Source organism: Coturnix japonica, chromosome 3 (assembly GCF_001577835.2).
Source record: "Coturnix japonica isolate 7356 chromosome 3, Coturnix japonica 2.1, whole genome shotgun sequence".
NCBI classification, from domain to species: Eukaryota; Metazoa; Chordata; class Aves; order Galliformes; family Phasianidae; genus Coturnix; species Coturnix japonica.
Window position 1 is genome coordinate 14,497,156 of NC_029518.1, and position 12,319 is coordinate 14,509,474.

Here is a 12,319-nt window from a genome sequence, read left to right on the forward strand (position 1 = left end):
ACACGTAACGTGATAAACCTGAGTGATGAGAAATCACTCTGCTTTCCCCCTTGCTTAGAAAACAGATGGTAAACTTCAAACCCTTTCTGTCTGTCAATCTATAGGAATAAGAACAAACAAATACCACATCAGGCCATGACCTGAAACATTATCCATAGTCAGCCAAAGCAGAGTCAACAACGATAACCTACTCCCAGTTCAGGAGATAAAGTTCCAAACATTTTTTCCCTAAGCGTGTATGTTTGGGGAGCAGTTACAACATTCTCCTTGAAGGCTGCCGTCTTCTGGCACCACTGAGCTGTGCCAGAGCAGAGCACAAGGCACAGTTTATCTCTACTAGAGAGACAGTAAATGTTCAGCAATGAAGCTAAAGTGAGATTTAGTATCATTTAGGGTTCAAAGTCATACAGCCAAAAGCAAGAAAACAATCAGTCCAACAAGGAAAATGAAAGGGAAGCCAGGTGCATAAGGGGCACAAGGCCTGTCATCTGCAGCGCACCAAGGCTGGGCCTGGGCTGGCTGCAGCTGAGGGCTGTGATCACCAGGTCCAGGAGTGTGACACAAGGCAGGTAAGAGGCAGGATTTGGTAAGAAGGCATGAAGTAAGAACACCTACTAGAGGCTCTGCCACACGGCCGGGTTACAAAGAGGAGATCGCCCTGCTGGGGAAAGGGGAGGAGGCTTCCATCCTTATGAGCCGCCCCCCCCCCCAAAGGCCCACAACAGGAGCACACCCCATAAACACAGAGAAACAACTTCTGAAGTGTAGCGATGTTTAGATAAGATTCTTATCTACACATTTCACCTCTCCCTTCAATACTGGCAGAACCCACCCCTCCCTCCCACACGCACCAACACATCTATCTTGCGATAAGGGAAATTAGCACAAGAACGGCCTAAAAACATCTTGTGACAAAAGCTTCAATTCTTTCAGATACCCCAACAAACCCCAGAGAGGCTGCACAAGTGAGAGCAGCTGGAAGCCCCTGCCTGCCCTGCTCAGCTGCAACTCAGTTCATCCCACAGTACTGAACCTGGTCACAGAGTAACTCCAAACCAAGTCTAGGCTGACATTCCACAGTTCATTCTGCCCTAAAGAGGCGCTTGACAATGGGTGTGAAGGGAAGACTCGCACAGTAAGTTTGACAAACTAACACTAAACCAAGCTTCCTCTGCAACAATGTTCAGCTACCCCTTCCTCATGCCTCCAAGAGCAAAGGCCAAACACATACCCAATGTGGAGCTGAAACATTTCAGCTTATAGCAAAAAACGCTTCATCATGAGCACGGTTGCCTAGAACTACAGAGAACGGCCTCCCACCACAAGCAGCAGAAGCTTCAGAAAGGTGAGTAACAGAAGGGCACCATCCTAAGCTAAGTAAGGAACCAAAACAATCTACTGCTGGGTGGTGAACACTGCTTCCACAGCCAGGTAAGACTGCCCAGCTACTGGGGTCTGGCAAGAAGCATCAGCCAAACACCCACATGTGTTGAAGAACAAGCAGCTTCCCTGCCAAGCAGGGCTACCACTGCACTGCCAGTCTCCCTTGGTGGCAGCTGAAGTGCTTGCAAGGAAGCAGCTGAAGGAAAAACACTGTATTCAACAAAGCATCTTGTTAATAAAATGGAAGAAGCTGCAACAAGAAGGCAGACATAAGAAGAAAGGAGAGAGCTATTACCTTTCCCTGCCCACTTAGATAGGGAATATTCTACTGCCATTGGAGGGGAATCTATGATTTTCCTTGCACTATCACACAGTGGAAAGAGGCAAGGCCTCTGGCACTTCTCCCAAATCAAAGACCAAGCTGTTTTCCAAAACACAGGGTGAGACTCAACTGATTGAAAGCATTTTTCCAAGCCTTCCAAATCCGAAGAGTAGAAGCGGAAAATACAGACCCTGGCAGATAGGCTATTATTAGAAGCAATTTGGTAACAGAGCAGGCTTTTTCTTTTCCCCCCACTTTGATTGCTTTTAAAGTCTCAACAACTATTACAACTCTTATTTCCACAGAAGCAGCTTTTGTTCATATTCCCTCAATGACAGAACTACTGACAAGCAGCTGCTTATCACTGAAACACTCCGGGATCAAATATTTTAGGGACAGATTGTGTGACCGAGTGTCCTCTCAGAGCAAATGCTCCACAAAGCCTGTGTTTTCCTTCTCATACTCTGCCAACAGCCAGCAATCCTACCCACGTGCTGTTGTTACCTTGATCAATTAATTTGGTAAACTAAATCAAGCACAGGGGTCTTAAATCCACAATTCAGGACCTTAACTTAACCTGCACAGCCATCCAGAGCACAGAGAATCCACAGCTATGGAGAATTACTCACGCCCTACTTCTGCAGCAAAGCATTGCCAACAAGAACTACCACCAATCTGAGCGACAAGCAGCAACTGGGCTGCCAGCAGTTGGAAAAACCAGGTAATTAAGAGTCAGGTATAAATGCTGTCAGCCACAGCTTCCCAAGCACTCTCTACTCACTTCAGGAACTCTGCTCGTCTCTCTTGCTCTATGGAAGGCACATAAGATTGACTATGCAACACGCTGAACACGTGCAAGCTCGCTGCCTACACTTCCCTTAGCTGAAGCAGCAAATCCTCCTCATCTGTTAAACCACTTCAATCCAATCATTTTGACCACAATGAATTCCAGCGGCGTCCCTCGTTAACTGCTCCACAGATTCAGAGCAACGCCAGGTACTCAAGCAGTAGAGTATCTGCATGGTAAGAAAGTAAGGGCGACACTTCTATGATAAAAGCCAACAAATCAGGGAAGAGGCGCATCATGGGCATGCAGACCAACTCCTGCTGCACAAGCAAGATGAAGCCACAAGGAAGGATGTTCCAGATCCAAAAAGGATGATGATCAGAATGAAGCGTGCAAGTTCACTAGCAAAGGAACACCAGCTGAAGAAGGAACGCCCGGCAGACATTCCTTCTGAATCTGCCTTGCACGGTGCATCAAAATCCACAGGTCATTGTCTCCAACCAGCCAAGAGCTCTGGTGTTTGAATGCCTTGAATCTTCCATGTTCATCCTCAGCACCTCACCTGTCCATCTCTACACCTTCTATTTCAAACACCAGCTGCTATTCTTACTTCCTTTTCTTGAAGCTTATCGTCAGGATTGCTGTCTTTTGTCAGCAACTGAGGGCCTCTGTTACACTTTGTCTTCTGATGCTTCAAAATAACAGTGACCAGGCAGAGAAGCATCTCACTGCACATCATTTCCCTCCTAATTGAGTGCACTGAAGTCTATCTTGACAGGATCTGAAGGAGAATGGGAAGAAAAGGGATTACATTATGATCTGAATGGTACAAAAGCTGCTTTTTTCAAATGCAGCTGTTGAATGCAAAGACAGCGCAGCACAGACTCCATTGTTAAGGCCCATGTCTAATGAAATACATGGCACATGCTTGTAAGGCTTCATTGACAGAAGAAGCAATTTATACTTACTACACGCTTGCTTTTGGTAACAAAAAGCACAGAATCAAAATAAGTCATTGGGAAAGACAAAACCCTTTGCAATTGCTCAACAATACCTATTTTTCAGGAAGTGATTCTAGGGGTGCTGTTCGAGCTCCACGTTACAAGCCAACATGTATTTACGAAAGAGTAATGGCAGCCTTCCCCAACAGCTGGGAATGCAGCACGCTGGTATACATGCTTCAACGTTAAACACCATTCTCCTAATCAGCAACGGTAATTCAACATAGGTCTTCCCAAGTCTTTCTTCCAGCTATGCAGAAGAACGCAATGATCCTGTTTGGGTACCCAGCAGGTCTCAAGGAGGAATTCAGAAGCGTTATCCACTACCCAGGAGCATCAGAGCATGGTCAGCTCAATGGAGGCAAGAAGGGAAAATCCTCCTTGGTTCATGACGGGATGCACATCAGCACCTGATAACCTGAGCACAGAGAGCACGTGCTGCAGCAATTTAGCAAAGGCACACAGTGCTCTCCCTCTGGGAAGGTTCTGCCCTTTGGTCTTGCTGGCATTCACTGCCACATTCTCTCTGTTTTACTGGTCCCACACACAGACTCCAGGAGTGACTTGCTCTAAGAGGCAGAGCATGGGGACAGCCCTGAGCTACCCACTGCAGGGCTGCACCTGTCACCTGAGAGACAACAGACAGCTGTCAGAGCAAGCACACCGCAGCTCTCCTGGCTGCACCTGATGCTTAGGATAGGTTTGCTACTTTATGAGGCTGTTATCAGGACTAAGCACACTAGACAAGATAACTTGTACCTGTTTAAGTTAGTAAAATGCTCCATTTGGCCTCTTAATTAATGAAAAAGCTAGTAAGACAACAGCTGTATGTTCTCATCTGTCATTTGGTTTTCCTGTAACTCCAGAATCTGGCTTTTCAGCAAGGAAGGTGACAATACGGATGGGTTCTTTATTTCTGTATTTATGGGGACAGGAGCAGGAAGCACCAGAGGACTACACTACTGGAGCATGCTGGGCAACAGCACAAGAGGAGATAAGAAACAGGTGTAAACCTCATGAAAGCAGAGGTTCAAAGCACTAACATCTGCTCGACAGTCACACATCTGAGCATCAGAGCTTCAGAACTAACTCCACCTCAGCCCAGCTGCCCCACTACCACAGAGAACACCACACCATGAAACCGAGACAACTGTACCTCATGGGCCCAGCTGGCACCCGTGGAAGCTTATCTCCATAGGCTGCTGTTTGTGACTTCTGACCCTTCTTCTTCCTTTCACCTAAACAATTCATCCAGCTCCTCCAGCAAGCGTTCTTAATCCAAGGTGTCCCTGTGAATGTCTTTTGCTCGTTAGGATGAGATCTTGTGCTCCCAACACAAAGAATAATTCCAGGCTAAATTTTGCCTTGAGATCCTCAGTTCGCGTTCTTCTCCATTACTCAGCATCAACCCTTGCTCCAAGTCTGACAAACTGTCATGCCTCAGAATGCCCAGATCAAGCTCACTCCTCTGGAAGGTGCCTGGAGGCCGCAGGTGGCTCCAGCCCCCAGCTGGTGGCCATCCACACACACACAGAGGTGCAGGGAGAAGCTGTGAGCCGCACAGTCTGCTCGGCTGTGTGCTTCCAAAGAAGTGACTACCAAGAAGGACTGAAGCACAAACACAGCACGCTACGGGGATGACAAGTGAGAAGACTTCCAGTAACTGGATGGGGCTCAAAGAGCAGGCCCAAAACACAGGGTGACATGTCACAAGAGGAAACTGGGAAGAAATGCTGCAGTGGAACGACTGCAGTGCCTGAGACCTCCAAACTGCGATGGGGAACGAGAGGTCACCCGGCCCTAGGAGCAGGTCCTTCACCCAACAGCTGCCGTTCACAGCTATGGATACACGCAGCCATAAGAAAGCACTGCGGTGCATCCAAGCACCCCCCCGCTGCCAACCCGAGGCCGGTCCGGGCGGCAGCGTCAGACAGCCCCGTTCCTCACGTCCTGCACTTCCCGGGCCCGGCTGCAGGAGGACGGAGCGGCGCTCACCGTTCCTCCCCTCTTCCACACAACGTCGGTCCGCGCCTGTCAGCTCCACCAGCCCGAGGATGACGGCGTCCTACCGGATCCTACCGGCGGGGAGACGTCGGCGTCGGGTCCGGCTCAACCCGGGGCCGCTCCGTGTCCGCAGCCCCGGCTGTCACAGCGCCGCCGGGCCCGGCCGGGCGCGCTCCCCGGGCCGCTTCCGGAGCGGGGAGAGCGGGGAGAGCGGAGAGGCCGGGCCGCTTCCCACCCCCAACCCCCCGCTGCAGGCGGCACGGAGAAAGGCACGGGGAAAGGCACGGGGAAAGGCCCGGTGCGGCCGGCAGGGCCGAGCGCCGCTCCCACTTCCCCCCTCACCTTCTTCAGGGCGGGCACCAGCAGCCCCCGCCACTTGGGCGCGTTCTCCTCGCTGAAGAACTCGTAGAGCAGCGGCTGCGCCTGCATGGTGCCGCCGGGCCCGGCCCGCAAGGGGCGGCGGGCAGGGCAGGGCGGGCCGGGCTCGGCGCGGCGCGGAGGATCGATAGGCCGATAGGCCGCGGCGGGAGGTGCCGGGCGCCCCTCAGCAGGAGGCCCGTGGGCCCCCCGCCGCCGCCGGCAGCCCCGCAGCGGCGGGGGGAGGCTGCGGCTGCCGCATTCCCCGCCCGGCTCTCGGTGGTCGCCCCGCGGAAGGTCGCGGGGGCGGCGGGAGCGGGGTCACGCGGCGCGGCGCGCGGGCCGCGAGGGGCGGGGTCGGGAGCACGGAGCGAGAGCCGCCGCCTCCCGCTCTGCACTGAGACACCGCCACACACCGACCGGCGGAGCGCGGAGCATGCGCACTGACACAACGACCGCAACGCGACTGCGCAGCACCGACGCCGCCGCCGCGGCCTCCGGGTCGGAGGTGACCGCACGGCAACGCTCCTCCCGCGCGCCGCCTGCGGGTGAGGCCGGACCGGGACTGAGCGGGCGGCCCCTGCGGGGTGTGCTGAGCAATGAGTCCATCACCTCTATGGAAACACAGGCACACCGACCTGTCGCAGCTGGAAGGGCACGCTGCTCTTTAGGATCGTGCCGCTCCCTGTCGGTCACACAGAGCACAGCTCAGCGCTGCCCTCCGCTCCCTGTGAGGAGCTGCAGCCGCCATCAGCCCCCATCAGCTCCACACTGAGCAAACCTCAGCCGCTCCTCACACAGCTTTGGCCTGCAGGACTTTGTCCATCCTTGCAGCCCTCCCTTGGGCACTAATAATTTCGTTCACCAACCAGAACCCCACAATCTCTATCAGCACAGCTGCTCTCCAGCCTCTCACCCTGCACACAGACCTTGGGCTGCCCAACGCAGCTGCAGAATCCAGCACTTGCTCTCACTGAATTCATGCTGCTGGTGATTGCCCGGCCCTCTAATCTGTCGTGATATTTCTGCAAGGCCTCTCTGCCCTCAAGGAAAGAAACAGCTCCTCCTCATTTAACGCTGTCTGCAGAATATTGTACCTTCAGGTTTAATCTGCTTCAGAGGGCGCCATGCTGGGGGGAAGCAGTCCCCGGCCCCTCTCTCAGCCAAGTGCCTACATACTGACTGCTTGCTCTGGCCCCAGCCTTGCTTCTTGAGTGGCTCATGGAGATGCAGGCAGGAGATGGCGCCTGCCTCTGGGTATCTGCTGGCAGCTTCACTGCTCCTGGGGAAGCTCTGTGGCTTGTCCTTAGAAAGACACAGGCACCTCCTGTGGGCTGAGGTCAGCGATAAACAAACACCCTGTTCAAGCAGCACAAGAACAGATTGAGGAGAGGGGGGGAAATGGCCAAGAAAAGCACAGCTATAACACTAAAGATGCTCCGTCTTTGTGGGGCCTGGCAGGGATGTTGGAAACCATCATGCCCTGTTAGGAAAAACGAGGAGTTTGCAGACCAGAGAAGCCAGCCTGCTCATAGGGAAGGTGACAAGTGTGAAACCTCTGCACGTTGCTGGAAGGATCGTTTGGGACCAGCATTTCAGCAGAGAATGGATAGGGCTCCTCAGAAAGAACTGCCTTTACCCCACAGCTCTGCCTCAGGTGCTTTTCCTCCAGCCAGACACCGCTGTCTGAAGGAGTCAGACTTCTGCTTTGAACACACTGGGACCAGGATGAAAGAAGGGAATTTATGCCTCTTGGAGCTGGCTGCTTGGCCTAGCAGGCTGCCATCTCAGCATCTCACAGTCTGCCATATGGTGAAACATCAGTCTGTCAGCATTTTAATCCTGCTATCAAATAGGTGCAACACTGGGTGTATAATTACACTCGTGCTTTGCTCACAAGCTCTTCTAGTTGGAGATTAACGCACAAAGGCTGCTGTCCAAAATAGTGCACCACGCTGGCATCACCCAGGTTGTCGCTGTGAGGCTGGGGGTTCTGGCACAGCGTTCCTTTCTGCACAGGACCTGGACAGCCCCTCTTCTTTGTTCTCTTGAAGAAGCTCCATTTTAACAGGGATCCAGCCTTGGCTCTTGTTCCAAACTAAAAAGCAGTAGGGGGAAGGCAAGCTGTCTTGGCTGTAAAAATAAACTTGAGACAATCACATCTTAGCACACGCTCTCTCTCCTTCCTCTTTCCCTGCCTTCCTTAAGTTTGGCAAGCAATTGCAGCTGCACAATTCTCAGGATGCATCTTTCTACCAGAAGTGCTCAAACGCAGTGAAAAGCAACCTCCCCAAGCTCCTAGTGCTTGCTGTTCAGCAGCGGCCCAGAAGCCCAAACAACAAGCTACTGGGCCCCCAGCTACTACAGAAACCTAAGAGGAAGCAACATGCTCCCACATCAGCTATATTGTATTTGGTTAGAAGTCTGTTACTTTTTTGCACATTGAAGTGAGGAATAGCCCACAGGGGCGGGGTGGAAATCCCCCTCGGGCAGCAGCAATGTAAGTGAAACACCCAGAACTTCTTTCTTTTTTCTGAGAACTCAGCTTCCCCGCACCATGGCTCGTCACCACCTCTCCCACAGGGCGGATTTGAGGTTCAATGCAAGGGAGGAGATGTGGCCAGCAGATCCAAGAAGCTACAGGCATCATACAAACAAACCAACCACCAAGAAACAGCCCAGCTGAAAAGATTAAAATAAAAACCAAGTTTTGCAAGCAAGAGAGGTGCACTTGATAGAGGGAGAGGCCAAGTCACTCTGAGAAAGAAATTAAGCCAGAGTTTGGAAGGCCACGTCCAAAATACACATATCCATCGCCTAGGGGACATAGGAGGGTAATGCTGCCTACACTACACTTAAGCACTACTCTAAATTCAGTGGAGCTCCAGCTGTCTGACCTTTCATACATTCAGAAACGCCCAGCTTCTGTGTTTGGCACAAACATTTAATACCAGAATTCAAGACTGGGTATGTTCCATCAGCAGATTTCAGCCTTACGTGGGCATTAGTGCATGTGGTAATCTACTTGTACAACAACGTGTTAAAAAAAGTTTATTTTACATTATATACATTAGAGAACATATTTCAAAGCATTACCAATCACAACAATAATGCAGGCCATAAATCACTTTAAATTTAGTTTGGCTTTAGTGTATATTATCACAATAAAATATAAAAGAACATATACAAAAAAGGAGTCAAATGTGTGCATCTTGCTAAAACTTGGCATTTACATACTCCATTGGAAAACAGCAATCAAAAATACTTCCGATCAAAAGTAAGTTCCTGTGATGCGTAGTAACCATTGTATTGTTTGAATGAGGTAGTAACTAAATTATTTTGGCCATGTGTTAACATCCTAAATCAAAGAAAGTGTGAAAATGGTTATAAGGCCAAAAAGAAAAGAAACTCAAACCGACATCATCTTCAGCCATTCCCACCACGTGGAATGCTGCTGCTTTTTCACCGTGATATGAAACTATGTAGTAAGACAAACAGCAATACTAATTGTTTTTATCACTGTATATGCTAGTAATTCAAACACCTATTGCAGTGTTACAGCAAGGTACCACTATTCTGGGACTGACACCCATCCAGAAAGTCTTGTTTTCAAGCACGGAGAAGTAATCGTCGAGAGAGTTCTAATTAAATATAAAACACAGGTGTCTAACTGGTCTGTCCCACAAAGAAAACTACCCGCGTAAACAAAACCAAGAGGGAACTCTGAAGCCCAAGTCATATCCACAAAGTCACAGCTTACCTTTGTGACTGAATACATCACATCTCAATATGTTGTGCAAACATGAACACCAGTGTGTTGCATCAAAATTAAAACAAGATTGTAATCTGATTACAGCCTTGGCTACAATTTCTAAAAGTTAAATTTATTTGTATTAGTAAATTACATATAATAAAATACAATAGTGTCGTTAAATGTACTATGTTTGTTCCTAGCATCCCACTGTATAATAAACACATGACAAATCCTTAAAATAGTACCCCGGTTTCATTTTTGCATCCTCAGTGACTTTTACATCTGTACAGGTAAGACACTTGTACTGAACAGGAGGACCACTATCTACAGAAACTCAGTGTAGGTCTTCACCGAGAAGTTGCACTGAAAAATACTGCGTATGTACAAAGATTACATAACAGTAAATCGAGCACTTTTGTGGCACCTTAATGCTTGTGTGTCCATACCACAAACAATTCTCGCCTTCCTCTCATGCCGTAATAAATTATTAAGTAACTGAAGTCAGGTTACTGCAGCTCTTGTGCAATTTCAGCCAGCCGTGAGTGCCGCCGCAGGAGTGCTATCTCGTGGAGGTGAGCTGCTGCACACCGTTCTCAGTAACTGTTCTCATGCCCAGCTAGGATATATAGATTGCTGTTGGCTGTTGGGTTATCTGTCGGCCTGCTTTCCAGCACCACGACCCTAAGATGGAAATAAAACAACCACAAAGTCAAACTGTAAACACTCTTTCTCAGGGTGCCCATTTGAGCAGCAGTCATTTCTCTTTCCCTGGAGGCCCGTCATCCCGAACTCACACCAAAGCACCACTCCCTACTGCCTGTGCTTGTGCTCCCTTGGAGCTCTGCAAAGCTCAACCCCTAAACAGGCTGTTCTTGGTCTGTTCTTTGCTTATGGACATGCCAGATGACAAAAGCCCATTCTCCACAAGCATTTCCAGCCCTTCCCTGAGCTCACGGCACACGACTGGAAGTCACCAAATTCACAGAGACTTCTTCCAGCTCTGAAAGTCCCAGTGACACAAAAAAAATAAGCCAACAGAGTTCTCAAAAGCAGCATAATCACATGCAGATCTGTACTGCCAGGGATGTCCTGCAGTAGACAGACCATTCTCTTTAAAGGAGAGAAATCAGCAATCACAGCTTGGTTTCACAAACTGTGAGATGTTTAATCAGGCAAGAACTGCTAAAACTGCTGAACAAACCAGGGTGTTCATGACTGAATCCTTCTCCAGAATGGGACGGCTGTGAGAAACTGGACTCCATTTACTGAGAGTTCATCCAAGAAAACATAGCTTACTGCAGAACGAAAGCTCTGCTCAGCATGCCTCACGAGGCAGTCCTGCTCACCAGGAGAAAACACGCAAGCTTTTATCATATCGATACAAGATTTTTTCACTTCTCAGAACCCCACTTCCAATGAACTGCTAAAGAGAGACGAGCTGCTGGAAAAGGTTTCACAACTCAAGCAGAAGATACGAGACTTGCAATAAAAAGTGACGTCTGAAAAATCTGGAATTAAGAGTTTACTGCAGCACAAAGTCTTTAACCATCATCTTAGACTTGGGAGACTACTAGTCTAAGATGGAAATAGATGGAGCAGTATTTATGAAGGCATTTTTCTCCAAGGCAATGATTTGCAATGTCATGTTCCTTTCTAAAGTCAGACTTGTTTTTAATTTAAGCTATGCTGTCTCCTAACAACAAAGAGAAATGACATAGTAAAGCTGAGCTCCATGCACATCTCACTGGCACCAGGAGAGTAAAACCCTCAGGTTAGAGATGAGTGATGCTTACAATTACTCATTACCAGAGACCTATCAGGTACTGCACATAAGGCAGAACCCTCAACCCCCAGACAACAAAAATTGCCACGAGGCTGCTAGTTGACAAAGCCACAGCATCATTCAGTGCCGTTGATGTTACAGGTAATTATAGGGCTGTGCATCAAGCTTGGACAAGCAGCATACAGGGAAAGGCTCTGGTTGCTGTGGAGTTTATTGGTAGTTCCAAAATGCTCAAAGAGAGCGAGTTTCCTGCAAGTGGCCTAAGACAGAGACAATTCTTAAAAACTGAAGTCTATCTTTGTACCACATACGAATATTCTACTGGTGAAACTGTCATGTCAGCACTCACTCTCCAGAGACAAAACATACGCTGCTTTCATGGCTGCTGAAGTTAAGTACCAAGTTTGACAGCAGGGAGAAAAAACCTGAGGAAGCCAATGCATTTTTAAGGTGAGGGTTATTGGTTTCTTTTTTGGCATTTGTCTCATAAGCTGAGCATCTCTAAGCAAAGATTTTAGTAAGTTAAAAAAATTACAGTACAAGAAGGAAAAAGTTCCTTGGAGGTCTTAACTGCAGCCCATTAGGAGCTTCCTGTCATGGCTGAGTCCTTCTGGAAGCTCACAAGTTCTTCTAGAAGAATTTTTAATAAAGAGGAGTAACGTTGAAGTGCTGAAAGGTACACACGTACATGGGGCTATGAGTAGGAAGGTTAGAAAAGGAATCACAAGAAACAAGCAGAAAATTTGTAGAAGGTTGAAGGGAAACATGCCTCAATTTCAGCATGCTGCATTCACTTCTCCTCATACCTGTCAGATCCCAGAAGCCTGAATATCCTTGTATTATCAGAAATTTCTTGTGTGATCTAGACAATAAAAATAAAACAGGTATTTACTGGTTAATTGCACAGGTGATTTTTTATTTTTTAATC

General features: G+C 48.9%; 2 protein-coding genes across 9 annotated transcripts in view; both read right to left on the reverse strand.

The window, feature by feature from the left end:
- SOS1 (SOS Ras/Rac guanine nucleotide exchange factor 1) overlaps positions 1–6,044 on the reverse strand; it is a 38,988-nt gene extending 32,944 nt beyond the window's left edge. Inside the window, exon 1 of one of the 2 annotated variants that reach the window (XM_015856982.2) lies at positions 5,840–6,044. In XM_015856982.2, the coding sequence (XP_015712468.1) occupies positions 5,840–5,926 (87 nt within the window). In that variant the 5' untranslated portion in view covers positions 5,927–6,044. The remainder of the gene's footprint in view (positions 1–5,839) is intronic. The other variant, XM_015856981.2, reaches the window with a different exon arrangement.
- A 2,838-nt stretch (positions 6,045–8,882) lies between these two features.
- The window catches only part of MAP4K3 (mitogen-activated protein kinase kinase kinase kinase 3), a 72,345-nt gene continuing 68,908 nt past the window's right edge, over positions 8,883–12,319 (reverse strand). For 6 of the 7 annotated variants that reach the window (XM_015856989.1, XM_015856986.1, XM_015856985.1 and 3 more), the window contains 2 exons: positions 12,198–12,253; positions 8,883–10,289 (listed from right to left, as the gene is read on the reverse strand). In XM_015856989.1, the coding sequence (XP_015712475.1) occupies positions 10,202–10,289; positions 12,198–12,253 (144 nt within the window). In that variant the 3' untranslated portion in view covers positions 8,883–10,201. Of the gene's footprint in view, positions 10,290–12,160; positions 12,254–12,319 lie in introns of all 7 variants that reach the window. The other variant, XM_015856988.1, reaches the window with a different exon arrangement.